The following is a 17792-nucleotide window of genomic DNA, read 5'->3' on the forward strand; positions in this document are numbered from 1 at the left end:
GTCGTGCGCGCTCTCTCTATTGCTGTGTGTCACTCGCTAGAAATGTGTATAACAAAAACAGTTGACGTGCATTCACAGTGACACGAATGACACTTCGTTTTTGGTTATTCGAATCTTGCATTTTGAATTAAACATACTAATTTTCATGCATGCAAAAGTTCAAAGTGTATAACTTGTGTGTACGGCGGTGACAAACTAAAATATATCAACAGTAGATGCTAATAAACGAAAATATTTTGCTAAAAAGAATTTTGTTTTTTCTCTCTCTTTGTAAATGACGTGTTTATTCAACAAACTCTCCTCTCTGACGACACTATTTCTCTTTGCTATTTGAATCGTGTACTCTCCAGTTTTGTATGTTATTTTTTTTCTACTCTTTTACAAACTTTTCAATTTCACTTCAAAAACTAAACTCAGTGTCGAATCGCTGTTTACTTTATTTGCCTGCAAAAAGTTGTGGCAACCAAACTTTAAATTGCTACGTTGAGTGCTAATTTTCCTTAATGCTAATTGGTTTATCGCTGAATTTAATGTAACCGTCCTTCGGTGCTCGTTGCAGTTCCACCACCACGATTGAGTTTTGCTTTTTGCGCAGCAGCTCCTTCGGTAGATACAATGTAATTTGAGGACCAACCAATGGCCAATATCGACCCAAATTAAAGCCATTCACGAAGATAAATCCCTGCGGTTGAATAAACAAAATTCGAAAGAAGAAAAAGACGAAAAAAAAGATGTTGTTGTTGAGAGTTATTTTATGGGTTAAAATTTAGGTTAAAAGATTAAACAACAAATTATTATTGTGTATAACGAACCTTGCCCCATTTGATGGGATTGACGAACGTGTCAGCGATTTCATCTTCATCAATATCGAATGTGCCAGAAAAGACCATTGGGCCGGAGCGTAAATTCTCAAAACTACGTCCTTTGATACCATTTATTTCCGAATCTCGGTCGACCGTAGCGATTAATTCATCGATTTGTGTCGCATTTTCGAATGGAAAACCCGTAATATTCCAGTTGTTCAGCGTCACATTGTTTAATAGCACGTCGCCAATAATTCCCTTGAAATCATTGGCTATTTCAAAATTGATGCGACCCTGATTCTCAACCAGAATTTGCAGCATTTTGCCGAAACCCGCATTTATTGCCAACGAATTGGCCAAGTTTTCGCGTGATAATACACCGATGAATTTCTGTAATTATGAAACAATATTTGTAAGACAAATTTTCGAATGCCTGACAGTTAGGTGAGATATTAATTTACATTGTCAATGGTAACAATTGCTCGATCGTGCAATGTTGGAATCGTCAATATGCTCGGATCCTTTTTGAGTTTTGGCAATTCTGTTTCGTACAGCACAAATCCAGAAAATTGATTGATTTCTTCAAACGTAAGCGGCTTTTCCGATTGAATCACCTCACTTCCCAGTATTTGCCGCGAAGCTGGTGAAAGTAATGCAGCTTTGGCATGTACTTCAATCGTTGGGATTTTCATTTTTGGCGATTTCAATGGAATCGAAATGTTTGGCAGCGGCAAAAAATCTTTGATAACATCACGAAGTATGCCATATTTTGGTGTCACATCGCCAGTTTCGTCCATTGGTGCGTCGTAATCGTAAGATGTTAGGTCGGCTTGATATTTTCCAGGACCACCGTAATTAGCACCAGCCGTGAAACCGAAATTTGTTCCACCGAAAAACATGTAGAAATTTACGCTCGCACCTACTTCCAAAATGTACCTGCGCAAAATTATTGATGATTTATTTATTTATTTCTTTAAATTACTTTTGATTCATGTTGATTGTTATTTAATTTGAAAGCTTGTTCAACTTCAAAATCATCATTTTCAATAATTGAAAATTGAGTAAAGACACACCTGAGGCTCTCAGCAACAGGCGCAGGATCAACTTTGCCTGGAGGCTCTTGCCAGTGAGTAAACCACCCGGGATAAAACTCTGCATTAACAAGCGGTCCGTTTGGTTGATATTTTCGCAGTAATTGCCAATGTTGTTCGAATGTCGTCCTGTTACCTGATTTGGAAATTCAAAGAATTTTTTTTGTTAAATTTTGTTGAATTTTTCTACTCAAAATAATTGAGTAAATCAAAATTGAAGACTTCAATTTGAGGTTTTTGTTTTCATACCAATTCCAAAGTCCAATGTGGCGAGAACGTTTTCAATTTTTCCACATTTCAAGTCCTTGTCTCGAACAATGTCATTGGTAAAGAGAACCGCTTTATCGCCAACATATTTTTGGGTTTCATCTCTCACCCACAACGAGTATTTATTGTCACATTCAAATGCACCATACTCATTTTCCACTTGCACCAATATGATTGGACCACCATTTTCATACAAAAGACTTTCAAAGCGTGGCATTAGTTGCTCATACCAAATGCCAACCTCTTTCAAATAATCTGCCAACCCAATTTTTCGAGATTAGAAAAACTTTGCTTTCTTTTCCTGAGAAACTATAGTTTACATACCCGGATCACTTGTACGAAGTTTGATGTTTGGATATTTTGATAGAAGCCAAAATGGAAGTCCTCCCTGAAAATTGGAATATGCATATTTTATTTCGAAATAATAAAGTTCGAGTGGTGTGTGTGTGTGTGTATGTGTGTGTGGCAAAAACTTGTGTATAGTATAAAAATTCTCAAACCATATCACGTTCGGCACAAATATATGGACCGGGTCTCAGAATAACAAGCAAATCTTCCTCGGCAGCCAACCGAACGAATTGTTCAACATCGGCAATACCATCCCAAACATAGCTGCCATCACGAGGATTGTGCAACGACCATTCAACATATGTGGTAACTGCATTCAAACCCGATGCTCGAAGTGTGCGCAACTTATTGCGCCACGTTTGCGGCAGAGCTCGAAAGTAGTGGAACGAACCCGAGACAAACCGAAACGGTTGACCATCCTTCAGAAAGCGATTGTTTTCATAATCCACACGAAACGATCTTTCCTGCATACAAATATGAAATGAAATATTTTTACCAAATGAAATTCACTTCAATCTAATATTTATTCCATAAATATTTGAAATAATCAATAACTCAAACGCACAGCTGCAATCCATTGTGCTCCGACAGCAGCAAAAATCAAAACCAATGAAAATATTCGCATTGTCTTAAAAAAAACAAAGCACTCGAAAATTAAATTCAATTGAATAAATAAAGCCGGACGGATTCAATGATTGAATAAAAGTAGAATTTTCATCAATACTGACGTAAAAGAAAATCACGAGAGTCAATTGAAAATTACTTGAAATTGCAAAAAAACACCACTTGAATTATTATTTATCGACCGCACACTTCGTACAATGGTCAACAACAAACTGAATGCGAATCCAAATTTAAAACGGTCAGCGAGCACATTTCGATCTCATCGGTGTCAGTATATATAGTATTGATGCAATCTAAACCAACGTACTCAAACGACAACACTGACAATATGATTTAAATTGTCACACCGCTATTGCTCCGGATAGATAAAGATGTGTGAGTGTGTTTGTGTAGGCGATAAAGTAGCGAAATCATAACAAACAAATAAATTAATTTTATCAATGACATAAATCAATATTGTCAACAACTCGATTACATTGCAATATTTTCAACAGCGACGTGATATCAATTGGCATGCGATCTTGATTTTGCAACGTTTTCGAACCATATTCAATTTTGGGACACGATTTGTGGCGAAATAATCAAATTGTTTTGCTAAATATTGAATTGCCAAATAAATTTTTCGACCACTGCAAATGGCACAACTTTTCAATTGTATTCAATTTTTCGGAATGGGTTTTGATGTTTTAATTAAAACTACGGTTTAAATTTCAAACTACTTAAACTTTTCACCTTTTGCAATTGAAATTGAATTGAAACAATTAGCCATATATATCAGAGCGCCATGAATACCACTTGAATTCAGTCATGCTCGTTTATTTGTTGTTAAAACTTTAAAATGCGCATCAAAATAGAATGCATCAAAACAATTTTTTGTTTGTTTTGTTTTCGATTCTCATTTTTTGCCACCATGACTCTGTTACTGTTTCAAACTTGTTTTTCTATAAATAGAAACAAATTTGTATAATGCCTCGAATGCCTTTTTGCATACGTTTTTCAATGATTCAAAGTTGTTGTGTATAGAAAGAGTCTAGGAACGAGTGATGCTGTTCCATGAGATATTTCAAATAATAAACGACGGTCCATGAGAGACAAAACATAGTTGGGACTGAAAAAAATGTCACAAGTGGAAATTCTAGTGAGAATGTTTGTGATTTCTCTTCTCTTCTAGCATTGATAGCTAAGGAAAAATGGTGTGGTCTCTTCGTAGCTGAATTTATTTGCGCATTTCTTTATACAAAACTTGAAATTCCTCCACAAAACTCAACGAATGAATATTTATTCGCATTATGTCTGTTTGTCGTCGTCTTAAGCGTTGGCGAAGACAAAAACAATCATTGTAGAATTTTCGAAATTTTTTGCATGCGGTTTTTAGTCATGCACAAACAAACTTCCCTTCTAAAGAATGTTCTCATTGTGAGTTTGTCTCGAAGCAAAGTATAAACAAGAATTTCAGAAGCAAGCAACCCGGATTGCATGAGATAAGAATTCTTCTTCACGTATCATAGTTTCCAAAGATATCCACATATAACGGAGCACTTGCGAAGCACCAGCCCAATATCATCAGTGATATCTCTTAGCAACGCTGCAGAGACAAAATGCCCTTCATTGAGCTCACCATGTTTGCTATCATGATCTGAAATGAAACTGCATTGGGTATTTTGTTTATTTATGCTCAACTTTATGAATCGAATTTTAGCTTCGCTTTGCCAATTATTCTACGCAATTTCGGTTGAACGCGGAAAACACAAAATTTTTGAGCGAAAACCAACAATACGAAACACACACAAAAAAAACTCGGAAGATGGATAAATAAGGAACGAATTTCATCCATGCAAAATATTATGAAACGAAATGAGAAAATATTCCTGCAAAGTTTATATTGACATTCGTTGCTTCTGCTGCAGAGTGTCTGTGGAGTGCATCTTATGTGTGTGTGTGCGAGTTGAACTGTTTATCGTTTTGTGTGCTCTGCACAGCAAAGTCTCTGTTACTCGGGGATGGTAAACAAGTATATCGTTTTTGCTACCGGAATTCTATTCATTTCCATAAAATAAAGGCTTTGTCTGTTGCATTTGGAGCACGGAATCGAAAATAGACAAATGTCTTTTGTTGCACATTTGAGTGTATCATTTCGGCGACGGTTTTGTTTCGCTTCTCTTTTGAAAAGTGTTTCCTGCATTCAGCACTCTTGTACATGCACTGCACATTCATGCCGAGACCGATCAAAGGTACGATGTGAATTTATCTTGCTATAATGGAGTCAGTGAATTTGAGTGTCGCATCCCGTATTCTCGGCAAATTTTTAGCAAGAAATTCGAATCAAGTTTCCGAACGCGACAGTCGAATAAGTTATGTGATCACGAAATCCGATAAAAAATGCACCGTGGATGTCGCAAGTATCAAGGGCAATAAAGGTTCAAAAGGAAAGCGTGAAGATTTATGTGACCTTCATGAATTTACTGCGAATTGTTATAGTTACTTTGAATTGGAATTGCTGTTTTGTGCGCCACTATTTCTTCTCCGACACCGTTTGCAATTAGATAGGTGTAGTTCACGGCGTCAAAGCAAATCCTCATGCTTGTGATCTAACGAGGTGTTAAAAATAAATCTACCAATTTCCCACTCAGTGATGGAAAAACCAGCATGCCAGCAGACAAACACCATGCATTTATGTTAAGTAATAATGACAGAAACCGGCAGTGATTCAATCTCTTCTACTTTTCCCACTCTCTCTCCCACTCCCATTCTCTCTCTCACTCTCTGTCTCTTTTCTTTTATACATATTTGCATGTCTGCATCGCTAAGATACAAAATTCCAAATTTATTACGGGAAAATTGGGGCTGTGCAGTGCCACAGTGTGCACTGTGCGTTTGCACCATATAGTAGCCGAAATGTTGATTCATATCGTTTTAAAGCAGAGCACCGCATTTCTGAAATTTGACGATAATAAAAATATTGGACTGCGCGTCTAACCGAATTCCGTCCATTTATTTGCATTCTTTTAAATCTCTTCGCATTTATATTATTTACTGTCAGATTACTGTTTTGCTTGGTATTTTGCACGAGCATTTTAGTCGAATCTATTTAAGTTTGTTATGCAAACGGTATATCAAAGCGACATTTTTTGTTGGATTCTTTCTGTATTTTTCGTTTGTACGTATTTTTAGTTAGTGTATAGTTTGTCATTTGCAAGCGAAAAGTGAGTTAATTGTTAAATTCATCCTGAAATTGGGATTTCTACCGCTTGAAATCGCTCAAAAAATGCATCCAGCTCAATTGAACAGTTGATTGCGATCGTAACATTGCAACGAGCAGCTTGAAACTTCAACAATTGCAATAAATTATGTAATTCAAAGGGATTTTGGCTTAGCGCGAGTAGTAACAATGACAAAATAAGTCGAGCAATGCTCGAAACACACATTCTCATCGAAATGAAGGAAGAAGAGCAACAACCAACAAAAATTCCTTTTACATTACACTTTATTGTTTGAGTGTGTTTTCGAGGATATTTGTTCCGAGGCATGTTGTAACTTGTTGCAAGAGTATACAAATCGGGCGGTATGTGAAGCTTTCTATTTTCGAGCAATTTCCATTACTACAGCAGCAAAGCTGAAGCGGAGCAAACAAAATGTCAAAGCACAAAGACCGGCTAACTAACGAAGCAGAATCGAATGTACTACTACTATATGTACTGATAGCAGCACATTGAATTGAACTGAGCATGACGGTGAGTGAACACAACGACAAAAAAAAATATCGCTTGTAGACAAAGTAAGTGTTATTTTGTTAAAATTCCTTGATTATGTTTTATATTAACGTGCTCTATGGCCTGATGTTGTTGTATCCATGCGAAGCGAGCGCTCTGGTGCGCGCACATTGATACGAAAATCAACAAAATACGTGCGGCTCTTAAATTTCCATATTTTATCATTATCTTTTCGTCTGTTGTCATCTCTCTTTCGCACTCACTCGTGCTCTACCTCCACCGCTCTATCTCTATGTTCCCTGGAATGGGCATTATGTTTGTGCACTGGCTCGATATACATGCACACAACACACGCTTCATTTTATCCAAACACTTTTCTCACTTTTCGCTTTGGAAACGTACCATGTTTGTAAACTATATTATTTTTTTCTTCGAATTTTTCCATAGAAACGAAACGACTGCTTATTATCTTGCCACTACCTCTCGACACTTACAAGCCACATCATTTATTCTCTACTCCTCACTTGTGACACTCGGTCCTGGTTATTTTTCCTTGTTTTGCTCTCTCGTACGGTTATGCTCAAGCGAGTGCCAATGCTTATAAATAAAGTCAATATCACGGCAATCCGACGTAACAGCGTCAATCCGACAGAGTTGCTGCAACGAAATACGACATCTGAAATGTTTGATATGAAGAAATATTACGAATCATGCGACGAGAAAAGATAGAAACGAACATACTAATACGATAACAGCAGCACAACAAGACACAAACATGGCAAACAAATGGTGAACGTGAGCGATTCGGATTCTGATGACGGCGGTGTGATTTTTATTTCGTGTTTGACAAAGCTCCTGTGAAAAATTGCCCGGTAAACGTCGTACGGTTGATATTTATTTTGTTATTAAGCTTCTAATGCTTGTAACAAATGTACAAATTTACCAGTTACCGAAAAGTTGAAGCCACTTTTTGAATAAATAATCAGACAACCAACACTGATTACGGATAGAACGAAGTTGAGACCAGCCACAAGCCAAATTAATGTGATTTTTTTTCCGTCACGGTCAACGTCGTCGTCGTCGATGCTGTTGTCGGCGAATTTTATTTAGTTTGAAGATCAATAATAATGGACGAAAACTCGCAAATTGTCTGCGAAATTCTTGAATGTTTTCGCCGAAAGACTGATTAATGTAAACCAAATATGGATTTCAAGCATGCTGCTTCAACACCCCATGGATTAAGCCACGATCCAAAGAACATCAGGTATGTTATAGCGAAGAATCGTGCTTTTTGACAGATGTACTAAATTGAATGTTTTCTGTGTCGCCATCTGGTTGGTGATACTAATATCTCTCGCACGGTTCTGATGAAGATTTTATTTATTGTTTATACAATTTTATACAAAATCACTTTTTCATTCATAAACTCAATTTTGAAAAGAAAATCACAGTTGTTTCGACTTTTTGCATGCAAAATGCCTAAAACATAAGAGTGAAAAAATTGCCATCATCAAGTTTACACGGCACGACCAATTTCAAGTGTTGAAACTTTGTTTTGAAAGAAACCGAATATTATCTGAAAAAAACACTAGTTTGTGGACATTAATTCCCACATTTTCGATAAAAAGTGAATTTTTTCACACAACTCATAAATTCACAATCACGTGTTTAGTACATTTCATTGTTCAATACCGACATTGAACACACACTTCTAACGTCAGCAATGGTATCTATCAAACTTTACGCTCTGAAAATGACATTCATAGCAAACATTCAAAAACAGTCGATATTTTATTTTTTTTTTTTTCATCTGGGAAAACTAACATAACTTTCACTTTCGAAATCATACCATTTGGAAATTGTCGCGCCGTTTGTTACATACGAATGTGCAACGATCAGTTGTATCATATCGACACGAAAATTTTCAAATATTTGAGCTTGTTTTTCCGGAGTAAACGAAATATTCGAAAATTGTCGTGCCGAAACGATACAACCGAATTGTATAGTCTCAACACCACCTCGGCAAGTAACGTAATCGCTGTAAAAACAAATTATTTTTATATTTAAATGTAAAAGAGCTTCTTCGAAAAAATAAAGGCTCATCGATCCAATTAAAATGTAAAATATCAAAAGTGGCAATGTTATTCGAATTTAATTGATTGATTGGAATAAAAACGAAGCATCCACTTATGACCTCCATAGAATGCTCTAGCCCACTACTAAAATTGACCTAATGAAAGGTTATTTCTTTGGAGCATTCATTTCATGGATGGTTCAAGTTTGTACTTGTAGTAATGTGATTTCGATGGAATTAGTTCTCTCAAGCAAGTTAATTGGGATGCTCAAAGTCATCGCATGGAAAGTATGTAGCTCGCAAGCAAAGCGCCACGCTTGGTCACTACTATCCATTTATATCGTTTTTGCCGAAGACAGCCAACAAGAGTTTATTTTGACATGAACGCCACGTCGACGGCAAAAAAAGAGAAATAATGAGAAAAAGAAAACCCTGTTCCAATATAAGTTCTTCCGATGTTGTTATTTTTTTTGCCATCATGCAATAATTGTAAACAGTTCGTAGAAAAAAGCGTTTTCTGATCTTTTTTCGAGATACACCGTTAACTAAGGGTAAGTTCATTGAAAGAAACTTGATGCATGCGTCACATCCATTCGGTGTCATGAATGAATAACGAGCCTGTCGCATGTACAAAGCAATCATTTTCGTTTCATTCATTGCACCGACGGCAAAAACAAACGAAAGAGTTTTCATTTACTCTCTCTCCCTCTCTCTCGCGCGGTGGGTGCTTTCGAAAGCTTTGGATGATATGTACTATCATTTTTCACGAAAAAAAGCTCCATGAATATAAATGAAATGACAAAACGGTAAAGAGAAAGCAAAAGGATTGGAATGGGGAAAAACACGTTTGAAAGAAAGGTGCACACAAGATGCGAATAGTATAAAGTAGCGATGGAGAGTGAAAAAGTGAAGAAAACAAATATTTGCCGTAATTAAAAAAGTCTACCTGTTCGATGCAGATAAATAATTACATTTTTTCCATTTCTTCTTCTCGTAAAGCAAAGAAAACCGCAAATAGGAACAATTCCAATTTTTGGTAGCGAAATTGAAAGAAAGATGATTTGACGTCAGACGACAGTCATATCATTTTTTTTATGGAAATTTCATTTCTTGCCATCAAAATGGGAAAACATCTCTTTGAACATCGACTGAGAATGTCTACCACATTGCGGTTCAGGGAATAAAATGTTCATTCGTTTCCCATGTATAATTAAAATTTAATTAAGCTGATTCGAACTCTACATCGAAATGTTGACATTGCAAAAGTTAACAGCTTAGCGTTTGTATGTTCAAATGTCATCTAGATATTGGATACTCAAATACTGAATCTCAGTACCCAATATTGACTTTATGATTTAGAAAATAGTGACTTTTTCAAATGAATAAAAGTAAATGGTTTTATTATTAAACTATTTCAATTTGTACATAACCACAACCACATATATCTCTAAAGCATGTCAATTCAACGTTTTTCAATTATTCTGCTTTTTGAACATAGATCAAAATACAAACATGCCGACCTTCATGTAGCTAATTCGAAATTTGATCCGTAGCATTTATTTTGGACGGCAATTCAAATAGTCTAACTTGTTGGCAGGTGGTTTTACCATATTCCAATACTTCAAACGGAATTAACAAACCAAAACGCAACCAAATATGACGGCCTGAGAAGAAAAACCTTTCCTACAAAACCTGTGCGCAAAACACAAACACAGAAATTTTTTAGTCAAAAGGCGAACAGCAAATTTGCGAGCGCAAAAACCTAATATATTTACAGCGAGCGCAAAAGTATAACAAGCCTACTAGCATGCAAACTCCGTATAAGTAGGCCTGTTATGCTTTTGCGCTCACTGTAAATATATTGGGTTTTTGCGCTCGCAAATTTGCTGTTCGCCTTTTGACTAAAAAAATTTTGTGTTTGTGTTTTGCGCACAGGTTTTGTAGGAAAGGTTTTTCTTCTCAGGCCGTCATATCAATAGAGAAATGTAAATAAATAGTGCCGTGTTTTCGATCGCAAACGGTGAATTCGTGGAATTGTTTTCCAAAATAAACCAAGCAAACACAAAATCCAATTTGTTATCTCGGCTTTGAGAGTTTGAATTGAATTTCATTATTTTCTGCACATATTATTTAACTTGAATTGTATACTACGATACCAGCGATGACAACGGAAAACAAAAGCATTCTCGAGGAGGAGAAAATAGCGAAGCTCAAATAAACAAATTTTCGTATAATTTAAGCGAATTATTCAACTAATATTGCAAAATGGGAACCCAATGCACTTTATTGGTATAAACATCAAAGCGGATTAATAAAGAGCATCCGGGCTTTTAATTCTTGAGTAAGCGAAACGTTTTCCAAAAAAACCTTTTAATATGTGTCTTTTCAAGTTGATATTTTTTTTGTTTACTTCATGCTACTGCTACTACTCCAACGTTAAGCGGAGGTGTCGTGCTACATTTCGTATCGCAAAAAAAGACAAACAGTGGAGAAAGAAAGGAAAAAAATTTGGTCATATACAAAAAACGCAATTTTGGCTGTCTGTCGCAAGAACAAAAAATTCCTGTAGAAAAATGTTTGAAATGGTATTTTCGTCCTTTGTGTGTATCGCTCTACGGTGAAATGACTTTAATATGAAAATATTTTTCCAACAAGACGAAGCAAAAGTCAGTAATGCGAAGTATCTAGACAACATGTGCATATGCGAGAGAAAATTCGCTTGATTCACACTGAGCTTCGTTGGTTTTTTTTTTCACAGAGAAAGTACATAATCAAATCTGAAATGGTATGCAAGCAACGGGACAAAAGCGCAAAAGATGGAAGACGAAAAGCTTCCGTATTATGGAGTTAAACAAGAGAGAGAAAAAAATAATCGCAATTGGATTTCATGTACATTAAAAACCATTGCTGCGATACATCCTATATATTGAGGGAAAAATGCGAGTGCGACGAATATATGCGAGCACCATTTCTTTGGAAGCGAAAATATTTGAGATGTAAACATGAGTAGAAACAGCATCCGATATTATCGAGCAATGAATGTATGTGTGCATAGTGAGAATGAGGTAGAGAGAGAAGAAAAAGGGAGCGAACAAATAAACACCAATAAATGATACTGACAGACTGTGAGTCACAGTGAATGTATAGCTACAGGAAATTGGATGGTGACGTAGTATCGTTGAAATCAAATGCAGTGACGATCGAATGAAAATGCGAAGGTTTTTCCATTGAACTACAGCGTCATGGATACCGTATCAATTTTATCAATAGAAACATCAAAACCATATTTTATGGGCAGCTAAAGAGCAAAACCACCAATGAGCGTATTGGTATTACTGATATTTATCGATTAACGGAAAGCAGCACAACATCAAAATGAAATTCCATACAAATTTGCTATGGCACCATAATCCATTCATTTGTGATTTTTCAAACTTGGAACTAGACAATTTTTGGTACAAGCAAAAGCAAACGACTTTGTACATTGTACAGAATCTTGCGAATTGATTCAAACTTCAGAATAAAGCCGAACAGAAATGAAACGAGAAAGTGTATCACTGAAATAGGCAAAGTTGGATTGGCTTGGGTGTGTCATTGTAACGCGTATCATCATCAGACATGCTTGAATTGTGTCCGCGTTTAGGGAAATCAAAGATATAATATGATATATATTTGGCATTCAAGTAATAATATAGAACAAAACTCTGAGCCGGTTTCTCATCATAATGATAATCTATTAATAGGATTGAGGCGTATGTCGGATGTTGCGTTATGTTATGTCGAATAAAAAAAAGTGTATTCAAACAAAGGAGAACGCAAAGATTTGAGACAGTGGTCGGGTGAGCATGCACAATATTGCGTTATAAGCAACCGTTTTCTTCTTCTTCTTTCACTTTTTCTTCACTACTTCTCCGTATCCTTATCGCAAAATCAATCGGAAAATTGGAAGAGAACCGTTTATTTCATTTGAGTGAATTTGCCGAGTTCGGCGATAACATAATGTTAGCTCAAGCGGAAAAACATCCTCTCACATTAAAGTCGAGTCAATGATTTTCTATATTGCATGTTTAATTTGAATTGAGATAGAAAAGCGGAGAGGGGGTGTTAAGAGAAGAACGAGAGATGCTTCAAGGCTTAAATAAAATCGAATAGCAAAATGTTTCGCAACGATTGTTCAACTCGCACGTAACACACCAAACTCGTATCACCATTCATATTCATAACATGTCGCATGAGCGTGTATTATCAAAATCGTCCCATGAGACGAGATCTATGCAGAAATCGGTGCGCTTCAATTGGGCAAAAAAACAAAGAGCGAAAGAGAAAGAGAAAGAAAGAAATAAAAACTCGCTTAAGAACCTTCAAAATTGGATTTTGTTTTGTTTTCATTTCGACTTTGTTTACCGACCGAGTTTCGAATTTACTGAACCCATTTTTATCGGATTCACCCTTTTCCCGCTTTCTACCCTCACAATCTCGCAAATATAATCAAATCTATTTGAATTTCGAGCACAAAAATGTGAATACCGTTCCGTTTTACGGGAAAAGTATCAAGAATAATATAAAAAAAAAACAAGTTGAAATTCAATTATAAGCTTAAGAAATATGATTGGCCATGAAATGCAATGTAATAGTTCCGAACCGGGGGATATTGGGAAATAAAATGAAATTGAACTGATTATTAAATTAAGATTATCGGAAAGTGATTCAATTAATTGGCTGTAATACGAGTATCATTTGAATGCAGAACTTGACTCCAATAACGAGACACTAAATCGATTTGAATGGCTGTATAAAAGATTCAAACGATTTCCGAGCCATTCAATGGAATGCGCCAGCGAATGCTGAATGGTTCTTGCAATGAAATTGAAATGAATTATTGTCCCTGATGGTCAATCTTGTTGATTCATCCCATTTCATTGACCGAACATTGCTCAAGCCAAAAAAAAAAAAAAATAGCAACGAATTTACTTTTTGCTAGGAAATTAACTTTGGACATTGGAAGTCAGAGTTTGGATGAGAGCAAAAAAAACTGCTTAAATACACACACAAATGATTGCATTCGAAGCCACTCACTCCACTTTAGTTCAGTGCAGCACTCGATGAAGATTCAATATGGCAGAAAATTGTGTGTGAAACAAATCTACCCTTTCCGAAACGGGATATGGAATAACGAAGTGAAAATGATAATATTTATTTTGTACAATGCACTGCAGTGCATCGGAATGAACGAATTGATGCAATGCTCGCTCATCTCACATCGGCATTTCAATATATCCGCACATCGTGGCAACGTTTGTGCATTGCTGCACAGAAATAGAGAAAAAAAAAGTTCCGCACCAAATCCACTTCACAGTGTTAAAACTTGAAATTTGCGTTGATCAAGGCAAAACGAAAAAAAAAACAAGGACAATCTCGAAATGAAAAGCAAAAGCTAATATTGTTTTTCTGCACGAATTGAAACATTTTCAATAAGATACTCGAGATACTCGATTTCACATCTCAACGAATTCGAATTCGGTGTGAAAACTATTGCCATTCCCGTTTTGGCCTGCACTTTTTTCCCTTCGTTCCTCTTTTTCTCGCTCTCACTTTCGATGGCAATGCAACAAATCTTGCGTATCGATACTATTTCATTTTCAATGTGTTTTTTCCCTTTTTCACTTGGCAACGCCAGAATCCAACTGAATAGAATGGACGAATATTACCGGCTTCACCAAATTATCATCGATGGTTCATTTTTTTCCGTCGCCGATGACAATCACTGCGTTGCATTCAAATGACAATGTGGGTGATTCAAGGAACCAAGTCTTCAGCAGTAACCGGTTTAAATGGATTGAATTGCGTTTTGGCTCTTCTTTTTTCTTTTGCCCTTTCGCCCACTCGGATTTCCTTCTGTCGAATAAGTATTAATATCTCGATTGGCGAATCTTTGAGTTTCGCACTTGGCACAGCAAAACTCGTCCATGAATCACGAACAATTTTTTTTTTTGAAGAGACGGCAAAGTATGCAGATTTCGATCGGAAGTCAATTTATGGAATGAGATGGAGGCGAAGTGGCAAAAGAGCGAGAGAGAGCGTTGGTTCATAAATTATTTCAATTTATCGGTGATAATGGTGTTTTTATGGTGGAAGAAAAAAAATGTGATAAATATGAGTTGTGGCAGTGACGCCCGGCGGCCGAACATGAACCAACAACCGAAAGATTCCTATCGCATGCCATAAGAATGGATGTTATCACTTTAATTGTCAAGTCGTAAAGCGCAGATTCCAATATTATTCAAACAAAAATCGTGACACCGACAAAAGAGAGATATTGCGTTCTGGAAAATTTTCGGAAGCATCACATTGATTTTTGACAGTCGATTACGGAACGGGGTCGAAGACTGAGCGAAGATAGAGGATGGGGAGAGATTTGTTTAAGGCGCTACAAGATGTTCACCAACAGATAAAATTATGTGAAAAAAGAGGAAATTGCTAATAAATTATTCATGAAAAACAGTGGCGATATTCAATTTATTCATTATGCTATTATAATTGGTAGAAAGTGGTGGGTGCGCGTGCGTGCGCCTGCTTTCGCCACTTATCGTGATTTCGATTATTCAAATAAATTAGAGAATCTGTTGTTTGAACCGTTGGGCACGTCGCTGTTGCCGTATGCAAACAAAATGGCTCACCATTAAGACTAATTCCTTGTGAGCAGCATCGTCACTGCCACTGCCACCGCTACGACAAGGCCAGAACAAACATGGTAAGTCATCGAATGGAAAAAGCCGAATGCGAATGAGTGAGCATTAATGTAAACCACTGCCATCAATGTAAATGATAACCGACAAAATCCAGAAGCAAAATCTGAATTCAATAATAATGATACATGATGGGCGTATCTGGGTTTCGGCCATTGTTCATCCACAAGCAATGAAACAATGGCAATCGTCTGTGCTACGTATTGGGCTATGGACCAAAGCGACAAGGTCATGTAGCTGCTAAATGTTGTGGTGAAAAGCTTACTTTGTATTTTAACACAAAATCTCTGCAGCAAAAGGTACGTTCATCCATAATAAAAACAGACGCCTTGGTATCGTTTTCGTCGACATGAACACAGAGGCACACAACAAAAACTTAAAACAATTCCCACAAAATGAATGAAATGTCATCGCATGAAAGAAGTGAAACGACTACTTAAACGCTATAAATAATTTATTTAAGCAGACACTGAGCAAACCGTCCACCAAGGATGGTGCGCGGCACACACACTACACCTTCACTCTAGTGTGCTCATGAAAATAAAATATAAATGGTCAGTAACCGATTTAAGATGTGACGCAATACCATCGAATGGATATTGCGAACAATACTAAATGGATGGAGTGAACCACAAGCACAAACAATCCCGGAAATAAAAAGAAAAATGCGCGCAACGAGCACATGAAGTAAGCATGTGTCCTACTGGTCGCTTTGATTTGACTTTTGTATTTGCAATAAAAATTATTACGTTTAACGTTTATTGCCAGGGTGATAGCTATAGCCCATTTGAGTGTGTATTGAATTACAACTAAATGTACGTAAACAAGAAGCAAGTGCTGTCGCTCGCAAATGCAACAAAGACCGAGAAGATAAAAGCACCAATACTAAAATACGGCCCTACAATGTATTTGTTTTCGTTTGAGTTTTATTTGAATTTAATGCGATGCAAGTATTTCGTGACATCTTATTGGGAACGAGTCACTTCACTTTCCTCTCGTTCTTCTTCTGTCGTCGGAGTTCAAGAGAAGCTCAGCGCAAGAACGATGCTTTTGACAACACCGTCCAGCATCTTTGTCGGGCACAAAAGAAGATAGTGAGTGTGTGGCATGTAACAAGGCGCTTCTATTTGATTTCAGGGTATTTTCATTGGGCATTTGTAGTAACGTTACCGTAGAGATGACATGATAAACATCTCGACCATTCAAGCGACAGAAATTACCAACCCACCAATCGATTTTGCCTCGGAAACATTTCAATTTGTTGAAAACTGAAAACGGCAACGACCACCGCTGAGATAGCTCTAATTACACGTGTGCTTGAAGATAACATAAATTAAGTTCGGTTAAATGCTTATTCAAGCGAGAACACTTGTAGTAATTGGTCACAGACACACGCTCACACACTCATACGGTTCGAGCATCGAAAATAAATCAAGTGAAGATTACACACTGCCCCAATGATTGATGATTCATTGCGGTCGAAACGGTGCAATAGCATTGCCAGGCATCTATCATGGAGTGGACTGACTGTGAAATACTCAGTTTCAGTGCGGTTGCACAGCCATATAAGTGATTCTTCTCAACTGAATGGGATTGTTCTTCGGAAATAAACGGCACTGAGCGTTTAAGCGCTTGAATACGCCAACAATACGGAGAATTAGTCGAATCCGTCCACACTATACACACTATTTCTCGCACATTTCAATGCTTCCATTGTGACTAATTGATTTTTCGGAATGCCTTTCAACTAGGAAAACTAAATGCGAGATACTTTGAAAATACAAGCACGAAATATTTATGATTTTATTTTTCCAATATATTGGAATAATGGAAAAGTTTTCTCAAGAATCAGAGAGTTCTTTTCTTCGTGTTCACTTGAAACTTTAAGTCCTTTCATCATTATTATGATTTTGACTAGTTGCAATTGAAAAAGTTCAATACACACATACAAAAACACGATCGTTTCCAAATGAAATGAGTATTTATGTTTGTGAAAATGCAATCATTCTAAGAGGCTTCCACCTTTTACGTTACGTTTCTCATTTCAAACAATTGATCAATTGCCATGGTTTTCTATTTGATTCTTTTTAACAAGATTTATCAAAAGGCTCTTTCAGTTTTGACAAGTC

At 36.6% G+C, this 17792-nt stretch overlaps 1 protein-coding gene across 3 annotated transcripts; it reads right to left on the reverse strand.

Moving 5' to 3' along the window:
• Positions 1-249: 249 nt before the first annotated feature.
• On the reverse strand, positions 250-3453 carry LOC129565733 (beta-galactosidase-like). 3 transcript variants are annotated; one of them, XM_055440926.1, is made up of 9 exons: positions 3273-3404; positions 3075-3137; positions 2662-2973; positions 2486-2549; positions 2144-2416; positions 1877-2030; positions 1265-1739; positions 813-1193; positions 250-682 (listed from the first exon to the last, which is right to left on the reverse strand). In XM_055440926.1, the coding sequence occupies exons 2-9, from the start codon at positions 3132-3134 to the stop codon at positions 491-493; spliced, it is 1911 nt and encodes a 636-aa protein (XP_055296901.1). In that variant the 5' UTR covers positions 3135-3137; positions 3273-3404; the 3' UTR covers positions 250-490. The 3 variants fall into 3 exon arrangements, with proteins under 3 accessions (XP_055296901.1, XP_055296890.1, XP_055296881.1); XM_055440915.1 differs by having other exon boundaries at positions 3238-3399; XM_055440906.1 differs by having other exon boundaries at positions 3075-3453.
• Positions 3454-17792: the final 14339 nt, after the last annotated feature.

Source organism: Sitodiplosis mosellana, unplaced genomic scaffold (genome assembly GCF_009176505.1).
Source record: "Sitodiplosis mosellana isolate CC-2019 unplaced genomic scaffold, AAFC_SMos_1.0 Smas_scaffold_1, whole genome shotgun sequence".
NCBI lineage: Eukaryota > Metazoa > Arthropoda > Insecta > Diptera > Cecidomyiidae > Sitodiplosis > Sitodiplosis mosellana.